The 11,028-nt window shown below is 47.9% G+C and overlaps 7 protein-coding genes across 7 annotated transcripts; all 7 read left to right on the top strand.

Moving 5' to 3' along the window:
* Positions 1-3,948: 3,948 nt before the first annotated feature.
* Positions 3,949-4,593, top strand: STEHIDRAFT_37964 (uncharacterized protein; the record flags this gene model as incomplete). The annotated part of the gene is made up of 1 exon (XM_007311767.1): positions 3,949-4,593. A coding segment is annotated over one exon (645 nt), but the record flags the coding sequence as incomplete, so codon positions are not given.
* On the top strand, positions 4,579-5,330 carry STEHIDRAFT_135907 (uncharacterized protein; the record flags this gene model as incomplete). The annotated part of the gene is made up of 2 exons (XM_007311766.1): positions 4,579-5,175; positions 5,256-5,330. 2 exons carry the CDS (start codon positions 4,579-4,581, stop codon positions 5,328-5,330), a joined length of 672 nt encoding a protein of 223 aa, XP_007311828.1.
* Positions 5,331-5,934: 604 nt separating this feature from the next.
* Positions 5,935-6,777, top strand: STEHIDRAFT_41455 (uncharacterized protein; the record flags this gene model as incomplete). Its single annotated transcript, XM_007311765.1, has 2 exons — positions 5,935-6,081; positions 6,178-6,777. Coding segments are annotated over 2 exons (747 nt in total), but the record flags the coding sequence as incomplete, so codon positions are not given.
* A 390-nt stretch (positions 6,778-7,167) lies between these two features.
* Positions 7,168-7,647, top strand: STEHIDRAFT_33624 (uncharacterized protein; the record flags this gene model as incomplete). The annotated part of the gene is made up of 1 exon (XM_007311764.1): positions 7,168-7,647. A coding segment is annotated over one exon (480 nt), but the record flags the coding sequence as incomplete, so codon positions are not given.
* STEHIDRAFT_69941 (uncharacterized protein) lies at positions 7,627-8,763 on the top strand (the record flags this gene model as incomplete). Its single annotated transcript, XM_007311763.1, has 1 exon — positions 7,627-8,763. A coding segment is annotated over one exon (1,137 nt), but the record flags the coding sequence as incomplete, so codon positions are not given.
* STEHIDRAFT_43126 (uncharacterized protein) lies at positions 8,755-9,264 on the top strand (the record flags this gene model as incomplete). The annotated part of the gene is made up of 1 exon (XM_007311762.1): positions 8,755-9,264. A coding segment is annotated over one exon (510 nt), but the record flags the coding sequence as incomplete, so codon positions are not given.
* A 402-nt stretch (positions 9,265-9,666) lies between these two features.
* On the top strand, positions 9,667-9,933 carry STEHIDRAFT_69944 (uncharacterized protein; the record flags this gene model as incomplete). The annotated part of the gene is made up of 1 exon (XM_007311761.1): positions 9,667-9,933. The coding sequence occupies one exon, from the start codon at positions 9,667-9,669 to the stop codon at positions 9,931-9,933; it is 267 nt and encodes an 88-aa protein (XP_007311823.1).
* Positions 9,934-11,028: the final 1,095 nt, after the last annotated feature.

Here is an 11,028-nt window from a genome sequence, read left to right as displayed (position 1 = left end):
CTATGCTGCTTGCACGACGTCTTGATCATCGTGCAAACTAACACGATACTTCCACTGCATATGTCATTAGGCCGACCCGAACGTCTCCGATATCAAGCTACATACAACGCAAAACTTCGTTCACTTCAAACCCCTCGCAGGAACTCGAAAAGCGAACCAGCCGAAGCCGATGCCGATTGTGGAGTGGGCGATCAGACCAACAGGCTCATCCAGAGCGAAGTACAATAGCCTTCGCCGCCTCACCTGATAGGCCCCTATCTCGCTCACGAACATCTCACTCTAGTCAAGGCATCTCGACACAGAAACAGCTGCCGGGCTCTCAGTGTCAAGTCACTCGATCCTAATTTCGAGTTCTACCGGTTTAGTCTCAGCGCGAGTCCCATTTCCATTACAGTGTACGTCTTCCTGCTTTGTGACATCCGTGCTACATTTATCCGGAACACGTAGCGTGTTACGATTCCATGAGGTACGAATAGAATCGTTGTTAATGTTTTCTTTTTGCTTCTTTTTCTTTCCGCAGGGTGCCCACCGAATTCTGGCGCCAGATACCCACGGTCATGTGTCAGTACAGGGTGGCACAAGGTGGCGCAGTGGAATTGCCTTTCGCTCCTTGCTTCCTGTGTTCGAGTAAACGCTACGCTGAGGGCAATGCCATGTCCTCATACCTTTCTGACACTTATATGTCATCTCAGCTTTTCTATCACTCGGTATGTGCGGTACCATCTGTGCTGATCGCGCTCGTCGGGAAACGATACATCTGTCCGGGTGTGTAGGTCCTTATAGCGCGTGTACTATCCTGCCCGTCAAAGGTGAGTCCTAGGTCTTTCTTCTCTTCGCTCTGCCAATCTAATCATCATTGTCCCCGGGAGTGCATGATTGGTCACCTGCGGAGTGCAGAACATTGAAAATGTCGAAGCTATGAAAAGCTACGCCAGTACTGTTCAGCGATCTCCAGAGTGGTCACTGATAGATGATCGAGTCGTACGTCCCTAGCGCTCTCTCTTCTCCACTCGATCTCACCCTCTCGTTTTCCTCTTCTCAATTCTCCCCCATCTTGCTCTATCTCGAGAGTGTATGCAGTCATTGAGAACACGTCACTTCTTCAATGATTGTTCATGATCTGGTGCGGACCCCGGGATTTCTGGAAGTGGCAGCGGGGGAACTACGCAATATCATGACAGACAGTGAGCATAGTCAGGCAGCCCTCGTCTGTTCGACGTGGCATTGTGTGGGCGGGCGGGCTGCCCTGAGGAACGGGTGGTGGTGACAAGATGACATTTGTGAAGAATATGAGAACATTGGCGATTCATGTGAGTGGTTCTGCTCCTTCACTTGTTCTTTCGTCAATTGGCTGTGATTATAATTCATCAAATCACACCTCTTTCGGTGCAGACATCGCCTTTCTAGACTGTCACTGTGTATTGCGCCACACGCCCAGCTATCTTCCTACAATCTCATTACCTCCATCGCTGATAACTGAGCAACAGCACCGGCACGGAGCGTTCGTCGATCACTGGGCTTGAGAGGGACGTCATTCTCATCCGCTCGACTCCTTCCTGATCATCCTCGTTCTCGCCTTCCCAGCTTCGACCTTCCCACCACTTCCAGAACGGATGACAACAGTGTCTCCCCACCATCATTGATCAACCATGTATGGACATTGTTCACGTAAAGAGTCACGGCCTCAGAAGTTGTAAGGGTCATAAGCGAAGGCGAAATATTAGCATAACGGAATTGAGCGTACAAGGTGGGTGACTATGCCCAAGAGCGGAGGGGTTGGCGATGAAACACTGATAGCATGGCTGTTTTGAATGGTAGAATATCTCTTCTAGGGTACCGACATTCCGCGATTCGCGTTGTAATCTGAGAACAACCAGGTAAATCGGTAGGTACAAGAGGTAGGTACAAGAGGTAAGGTTGATACATATTGTGTGGCATTTTTCATACGCTCATCGCCGACTGTTCAAGGCGCATGTGTAGAATTTATTCTGGGTCGAGTCGAACGAATCCTCTGTTAGGTCTTTGTCTCGCTGAATCAGTTGTATTCATGTCGGTTTGCGCGTGCTGAACATAATATGTATCGCTATCGCGCTCGTCCATGATGGGGCCCGTGGAGATGTGTCAAGCCGCCGGCAGCAAAAAGGCACTAAGTATGTGCACTCTGTGTACATATTTTGACGTCCAGAGCCTCAGAGATCTTGCCTGAACACTCTGCAAGTTCGAATCTTGAACTGGCATGACGATGAGGATGGACTCCGGCCTTCCGACTGAGTCAAAGCTTATTGTGATTGCCATCTCTATGTCTCTCGACGCATGCATGATTATTTCAACAGGCGGACGTGATTAAGTATTCGTCAGCTCGTGTGGCTATCATTTCGAAGAGGCACCGTAGCTCCAGCACGTACTTTCAAATTACGATAAGAGCTATAAGATGCCCATGCACCAGCGCTTCACGTCTGGTATCCGTCCCCCTCTGCGTAGTCGCCCGCCCTCCATTTTGCCTACTGCTTCTCCTTGACCACACGCATATCAGTGTTTGATCTTCCTCTACTCGAAACATTTCCATGGCTAGTACTATCGCATTTACACTTCTGGTGAGTAGCTCGTTTACAACACTTCTTGAAAACTGAGTGCTCATTGAACGCTCCTTTCTGCTAGCTCTGTCTGTGTTCGAGTAGGAGATACCGCACAATGTGCTTTTTTCTCGCTCTTCTTGCTTACAAGGCATGTTATTTGTCCTCTGAACTTCGACATGGCAATACTGACGGCAATTGTGCCACATTACTTCAGTTCCTTGCCGATATTTATATGAGGCTTAGATCATTCGCATCCAAGTCGGGCCTAGACCCTTCGGACATATCGTCCATGCAGACCAGTTCTGCCGACTCGTCTCTGTACCAGTCAGTGCCAGTACCCACGGACATAGTGTCCAAGTTAAATTCAGTTCAGTTGCTTTCGGGCACAGTGCCCACCCAGTCCAGTCCAGTCCAGTTGCTTTCGAAGCCGGTGTTTATGCAGCCCGGTACAGGTGTTTCAGTGCCTAATCATGTAGGCGGAGGTCGTCAGAGACCCCTATACAGTGCGAGTACGCTCGAGCCTTTCATAATGCATCCTTTGCGATGTTCCAAAGATCGGACCGCAGAATTTTTGATTGATGTCCACTCCTTGGTGGTAGCCGATTACTCGGGGGAAGATTATATCGTGACGAGATCGTTCTTGCCTCTGATAGAGTCTGAGAGCCGAAAGACCTTGGACCGTGTTGTGCTCAAACATGGCATCAAACCTAAAGCTATTGCTACAGTCTCAGAACTTCGGCATTCTATTCACGCGCATCAGACCTGTTCGCATTGCAGAACCCATTACTTTGTCTTCAAATTAAAACTGGTCCCGGTTGTCCCAGAAAGTTCTCATCCTCAGAAGCGACGGAAGAACAAGGAGGGACATGCAGTTGCACTACCTGGTTCACAGGAGGCCGACGTAGTTGAGTACCATTTTCCGCCACCACCGCTTACTAAAGCTGCTTCGGAAGCGGCGATTAATGGTTACGCCAACGATATTCAGCCATCTAACTGGTCAGAATCAGGCTGTAAAGTATGCGGTCTGCTTGTTGCAGATGATAAGTCTACCCCGTACCGTTGCGGCTTGTTCGATGAAAACCTGCTCCATCAGGGCGAGATGAATGTCACGGCGAGCGAACGCACTCCAGAGAGCACAGATAAGATGAAGCTGTATGGACCTGTCATGGATCCAACCTGTACGCATGTGTGCGGTAACTGTTTGGATATTCTACGAAAAGGACACATACCTGAACTATCACTAGTCAATGGTAACTGGCTTGGGGATATACCGCCAGAGCTAACTGGGTTGAGTTGGGCGGAGAAAATGCTGGTTGCACGCGTCACGACAAATCGGTGTGTCGCTCGAGTAGCAAAGTCAGGCTTTAGCAAGATGACTGGCAATGCTGTATTCTTCGAGTCTCCAGTACCAAAGGTGTATCGGGTCCTTCCACCCTCTATTGCCGAGCTGTCAGAAGTGTTGGCATATGTGTTTCTTGGACCTTCTCGCCCGCATGTCCAGGACCATCAACGCGTTCCTCTGCTTGTGAATAAGAATAAAGTCAAACGAGCTCTAGAGTGGCTCAAACTCAACCATTGCGACTACGCCGATCTCGAGATATCGTATGCAAATTTAAATGAATATCCCGAGAATATCCCTCCAGTATCTGTTCAGTTCACGAAGGTTCCCGATCATGATCCCTATGAGAATTTGGCCCTACATCAGACCGAAGATCCGTCTGCCACAGCCTCAGGTGAATGTAATTTCATTGTACATGGTCTAACTGGAGAACATATAGACGGGGCACCCGGTAAGCTACTCGCAGCGGAGTCTCTCAAACATCTTAAGAATGGTGGTAAGGCATTGGGTGTTGGTAGATCTGAGCGACCGCAGTCAACCTATGATAATCCTCAACTTTATCCTCAAGCATTTCCATGGCTCTTTCCCTATGGACTAGGAGGTATAGAAAATGACCGCGGTATACAGCCAGTTCCTCGGTCTGTACGAATGAAAGCACTCTTGATGTACCACGATAAACGCTTTCAGCTCGATCCTCTTTTTCCGATTGTTGCCTTTAATCAGGAGCAGATATCCAAAGCAAATCTCGGCGGTTATCTACTCTCAGATAAAAAAATGTTTGCATCCGTATCTCAAAGAGTACTGTCTCTTGACACTACTGTCCTCGATTCCCTCATAACTCGTTTAAGCTCCGGTGAGTATGTCGAGTCATCAAATGAGGCAGAAAAAGAATGCTTTCGTCTTTTGAATGATCTAGATCATGTTGCCGGTAAAGTACAGGGGTCCCGCACGGCACAAAAGTGGAAACGAAGTGAAGCATGGTCAATGATTACACACCTGGGAGCCCCGAGTTGGTTTATCACAATAGCGCCAGCTGACCAGAATAGCCCTTTATGTCTATCATTTGCCTCACCTTCGTCCTCGGAGCACTTTGTAGCCGATGTACTAACACCGGAGCAGAAGGTGAAACTTGTAGGGAGGAACCCGGTTGCCAGTGCTCGGTTTTTCCATATCGTGGTCACACTTTTTATCAAGCACGTTTTGGGGCAAGGTGTCGATCACGATGGTTTATTTGGCAGAGTATCGGGTTATTACGGGACCGTTGAACAGCAAGGGCGATTAACACTCCATCTACACATCTTGATTTGGATCCTGAACGCCTTGACTCCTCAACAAATTAGAGACCGAATACTCAATACTCAGTCATTGTTCCAGCAAGAGCTTGTGCAGTACCTAGAAGCAGCCCACATGGGTGAGTTCTTCGATGAAAAAACCATGCAAGACATTGCCGCTGAAGTGGACAACAGAGAAACGGCCATAACTGGTCACGGTGTCCGATATATTCCACCCACTGAGACTCTTCCGACATCAGCTCCACCCCCATGTAAAACATTTCTTCTTCATGGCCCGGACAGTGAATGTTCGCAGTGCGCTTCTAATCATAAATGGTGGGAAGGCTTCAAAGACACCGTGAACGAGCTGGTGTGGCGAACAAATCGCCACCAGTGTGGTTCACATTGTTCATCAAATAAATATGGTTCATGTAAAGCTCGATATCCGAGAGAAACTAGTACTTCAACAGCTGTTGATCCAGAAACTGGGTATCTTCAGCTTAAAAAGGGAGAGGCTTGGATCAACACATTTTCGACAGCCCTCACGTATCTGTTAAGGTCCAATTCCGATGTGACTAGCCTTTTATCGGGCACGGCCATCAAAGCGGTTGTAGCATATGTGACGGACTATGTTACTAAGCCCCAACTTCAAACACATGTCCTTTTTGAGACCGTACTGTCAGTGCTTCAGGGTGATGTCGAAAGCATCGGAGGAAGTCTTAGGCAGAAAGGCGATGCACGGACTATACTTGTGAAGATGGTGAATGCCTTGACATCAAAATCATCAATTGGTGGCCCCATGGCGTGCATGTATCTCCTTGGACATCCGGACGTTTATCGTAGTCATGATTTCCGAACGATATACTGGACCCCATATATAAAATATATCAAGGATGTATGGGGTATCACTGACATGGAGCAGAGCGAATATGAGGACAAAGTCATGCTAGCAAGTGTCGATGACAGGATAGTCCCAGTTAACCACGTAGAGGACTATGCTCTTAGACCGACATCTTACGACACCATGCCCTTGTGGGACTGGTGGCGGTTGGCAAAGAAATATAAATCAACTCCAAAAATGAGAGATGCTCGTCCAGCCGCTGAAGTTGGTGATCAAGTCAACAACGATTCAAAGCCGACTCAGAGAAAGCGCAAGAGACAATCATCTATACTTGACCAGGATTCCGAGAAAAGTCGCCTTCCAAGTCTGTGGGAGACAGGTTTGCAGCAACAGGTATTTCTATCCAGTCACTCGCAATACCCTAGTCACCATGTGAACTCCGAACCAGAAACATCTGATATTGCTCTAAACCTTGCAGGAGCGAAACTACCAAGAAGAGATCAAGGAAATAGAGAAGAATACTGCATGATTATGCTCATTTTTTTCAAGCCTTGGCGCACCGGTAAAGAACTGAAGTCTGATAACGAAAGTTGGCAGCATGCATATGAGAATCATGAGTGGACAATTCGACAGAGTACTGCTATGCAGAACATGCATATCAAATATGAGTGCAATGATGCACGGGACGATTACAATGCACGGCTCAAAGAGAATCAGCAGAAGTTACCCGTATTTGACACTGGCGAAGATAATAGCGCCGATTCGGGTCACAATACTAATGCTCTAGAAGATATTATGTCCCTTCTCACTCCAGAGGAACGCTTCGAGGCTCTGGAGAATAACAGAGGTCAAGGGTGGAGAGATGATCATGCCAAGATGGATGCAGTTGACGTTGCGTTACACAATGTAGGATGGCTCGATAGAGCACCCGAACATGGGACCGAGGACTCAGGTCAGCACGAAATCATCAATTTGGCTGCTTCTATTGATAGGTCGGCTAAGACCTCAAAGCAATGGAAAGCCGCACTTCAGGTCACAAAAAATGCTATATTAGCTGACCGTGTCAAGCAAGCGAATGAAGCAGTGAAGAACGGTAAAGTCCTGTCGATATCGGAAGGGCATGTGGACGCCGTCATAGAGGTCGACGAGTCTTACCTTACGAAGTCATTCTCATCCGGTAGAGAGACTGAGAAGATAACGATAGAGGAGGTTGTACTCCGCTATAGTCTGAACGAAGAACAGGAACGGGCTTTTAGAATAGTCAGTCAACATGCCAGCCATCAAAATGGACAACAGCTACGAATGTATCTTGGAGGAATGGCAGGGACCGGGAAATCACAAGTCATCAAAGCTCTCATGTATTTCTTCGAGAAACGCAAGGAGACCTATGCATTTGTTGTACTCGCACCAACTGCAGCAGCGGCTACGCTTGTCGCTGGATCAACGTATCACTCATATCTAGGATTCGCTGGCTCAACACCATCCCAGTCCCTAAGTTCGCTTCAGAAGGTAAGAGAGAGATTGCAACACGTATCATACGTGTTTTTGGACGAAATATCCATGGTTGATTGTCTTAGCTTTTATAATATGTCATCGCAAATGTGCTTGGCCCTCAATATTTCAGAGCTAGCCTTTGCTGGTAAGAACATGGTGGCAGCCGGAGATTTTGCTCAGCTTCCACCTTCTACCTCGGGCTACTCGTTGTATAGTCACACCGTTGGTACACTGCTCCACAAAACCAATTCTGTCCACTTGCAGCGCACTGCTATGGGAAAAGCACTATGGCATACATTTACAACAGTCGTGATCCTTACTCAGAATATGCGACAACAGGGAGCAAGTGACGACGATATTCGTTTCAGACAGATATTGAATGATCTGAGATATTTTGCATGTACTACTGAGCAGGTAGATTGGATGAATGCCAGAGCTGCAGGTCGGGCTCCGAGTCAGCCGCACATCTACGACAAAAATGTACGGCATGTATCGATTATCACTGCGTGGAATGCTGCTCGGGACAAGATGAACGAATTAGGAGCCCCTTCATTCGCGAGGGATACTGGTCAAGCACTCCATACGTTCCATTCTCTCGATCGCTGGTCTAGTGCTGCACCAGATAAAGCCAACCCATCCAAGCGCAAACGAATATCCAGCGCAGATGTTATTCGAGATTCAGACGAAGTAGGCATGGCAATGCAAAAGGTATTGTGGGATGTATATCCGGCACGCACAGACCACCATCCGGGTAAACTAGCGCTATGCATAGGCATGCCTGTGTTAATCAAACACAATGAAGCGACAGAGGCAGGTGTCACTAACGGCGCAGAAGGTCACGTTATTGGATGGCTGGCACATTCATTTGGTGACGGTAAAGAAACACTTGACACACTGTTTGTGAAACTGAAGCTAAGTGCAACAGTGGTCAAAGTCGACGGCTTACCAGATAATATCGTCCCTGTCTGCGCGTACGTAAAATCTATCGAAGTGCAGCTCCCAGACGATTCAAAAGTAAGGATATCACGCACCCAAGTACCCGTAGTATTGAACTTCGGTATGACCGATTATGGCAGTCAAGGTCGAAGTAGAGAATACAACCCAATTGATCCCGCTGAATGTAGAAATCATCAATCATTATACACTTGCCTGTCCCGTGGAACATCGTGGAGCAGCACAATCCTTGTGAGGCCTGTTCCGGTAGCAGTTGCAAAGGGACGCATTTCAGAGCAGCTTCGGAAAGAGTTCCAGCAGCTAGAGCTCTTGAATGTCATCACAAAACTTCGTTACGAAGGCAACCTGCCAGAGAACGTCACTGGGGAGACAAGGTCAGCCCTCATCCGATCGTTTCAGGACTGGAAGGGTGCCGACTGGTGTCCCCCTGGTATACATCCAGCAATTAGGTGGTCCAAAGCCAGTCCTATACGTTTATCTGAAGAGAAGACATCTCGATGGGAAGTGGTCCGTAACAAAGTCAACGATAGGGAGCATAAGAGTGTTCATGCACGAAAAGCACAAAGCTCTTACGTTCCTGCAAAAGGCACCACAACATTATCGAACACCAATGACGAGCCCTTCTCCAGGCGGCGAGGAAAGACGATATCGAATCATATAGCTGCACCTGCAGGTATGCGGTGGTCTGCAGATACCTTATCTTGTGCTTATGATTCGCTGCTCACGATCATGCATCTCCTGTATACATCACACACACCGGCCTGGATGGAGTCGGTGAATCCACTTAACAATTATACCAGATTGGTCACTGAGACATGGATGCGAGTGCAGGAAGACCCTGATATCGCAAAAGCAGCTTTACAAGTAGCGGCAAACGCTGCACAACCGGAGGAGTTTCCTGTGAGCAACAGCTCAGGCACCTCGGTATCGTCTTTGTGCGAATTGTTCCTGTACTGTCCACAGGGACCATTGATGAGAGTACATGCGTGCAATAGCTGCGGCCACAAACAGCATGAGCACACCATTAATTCTCTTGTCTTCGACATGCCTATAAGCTCTTCGTCCACAGCAAGCAGTACGGCGGGAATAGCACGCAGCTTCGTCAGTCATCCCGTACGGGAGAGATGTTCGTGTGGTGGTCTCGTACACTCCAAAGTCACTGTCATTGACCTTCCTCCCAAACTGTTCGCAATGAACGTCACACAAACCACGGACATATCAAAGAGCGTGGCCATGGACTTCGAGACGGATAAAGCATCATACAAGCTTGCTGGAGTCATTTACTACGGTGATTACCATTTCACTGCGAGACTGGTCGACAAGCAAAGGACAGTCTGGTCTTATGACGGTATGCAGCACAATGGGGTCTGCATACAGGAAGCGAAGCTCAAAGACATGAGCAGTATGGCTACCCTAGGAAACAGAACGGCTGCCGTGGCCATTTATTCCTCGTTGTGATTACCGTAGGGAACGGGATCATATTATGCTTACGACTATGCTTAGGTTTGAAACCACTAGCACAGCGCACTTTGGACTGTACGGCAAGACCTGTCGGCCACTACAGAGAAACAATTTATAGCACGACCTACCGTATACTCACCTCGTACCTACAAATTGATATCAATGTTCAAATGCCCAATAATAAATCCCTTCGAATGTGGTTCTTGGTAGCGTACTGTAGTAAATGATCAGTCGGGTGCTTGAAACGAGAGAGCCATCATCGTACAGATAGTAGTTCGAGTTCTGTGTGCAGCGACGTGAACTCACCAGAGGCTGTATCAAGCGCGCACACAATGCGGGAATCTGATCTGAGAACAGGACTGAGGGTGCCATGACGTAGTGTTGCTGCAGAGAAGACCATAATTTGGTCAGTTACTACCTGACACGACGTCATCAAGTTACCTGCACAAACAAAATTGATTACCGCGAGTTGCTATATAAGCAAAGTAACGACCATCGTAGTCAGGTCATCAAGGCTTCAAGCTCGAGTCCATATGTCAGACATATTGGCATTTGGCCAGGAATCAAATTTTAGGTAGTGATTTCCTACTGAGACCTCCTCATTCACAGTATATTGCCATCCGAAATAGCACGGGAAATCAATCAAACTCATGCAGACTTTCTGCTGATTACGACGGGCTGCGCTAATGACAGCGCCGGTCATGCGAACTTCGCCAGCATGCTTTGAACCTCGGGTCGGGCAGAGTTCAAGACAATAGGACGTACCTGAACTTCAAGGGGGAATTCCTAATCAGGTCATAGTGTCAATATGGCATCCGCTCGCCCTCCAATTCAATCGAGAGCAAAGGACGCAGAAACAAGGATAAAGATATGAACGCGTTAGAAGCGGACGACGTGTCGAACGGTGTAAGCACGGAAAGTGCCGGACTGAGCTCAAATTTACATATGTTACACGCGTCACTGAGTTGAGGGGAATCGTTGGTAGGCCGTGCAGCAGCACGGCTATATCCCGAAAAAATGAGATAATTGTGGGGATCAATCCACGGGGAAAAAAAAAGGGGAATCGTACCGCCATTTGGGCCCTTCACTTGT

The sequence above is a fragment of the Stereum hirsutum genome (assembly GCF_000264905.1).
Source record: "Stereum hirsutum FP-91666 SS1 unplaced genomic scaffold STEHIscaffold_36, whole genome shotgun sequence".
Taxonomy (NCBI): Eukaryota; Fungi; Basidiomycota; class Agaricomycetes; order Russulales; family Stereaceae; genus Stereum; species Stereum hirsutum.
This window is presented reverse-complemented; position numbering and strand designations above follow the sequence as displayed.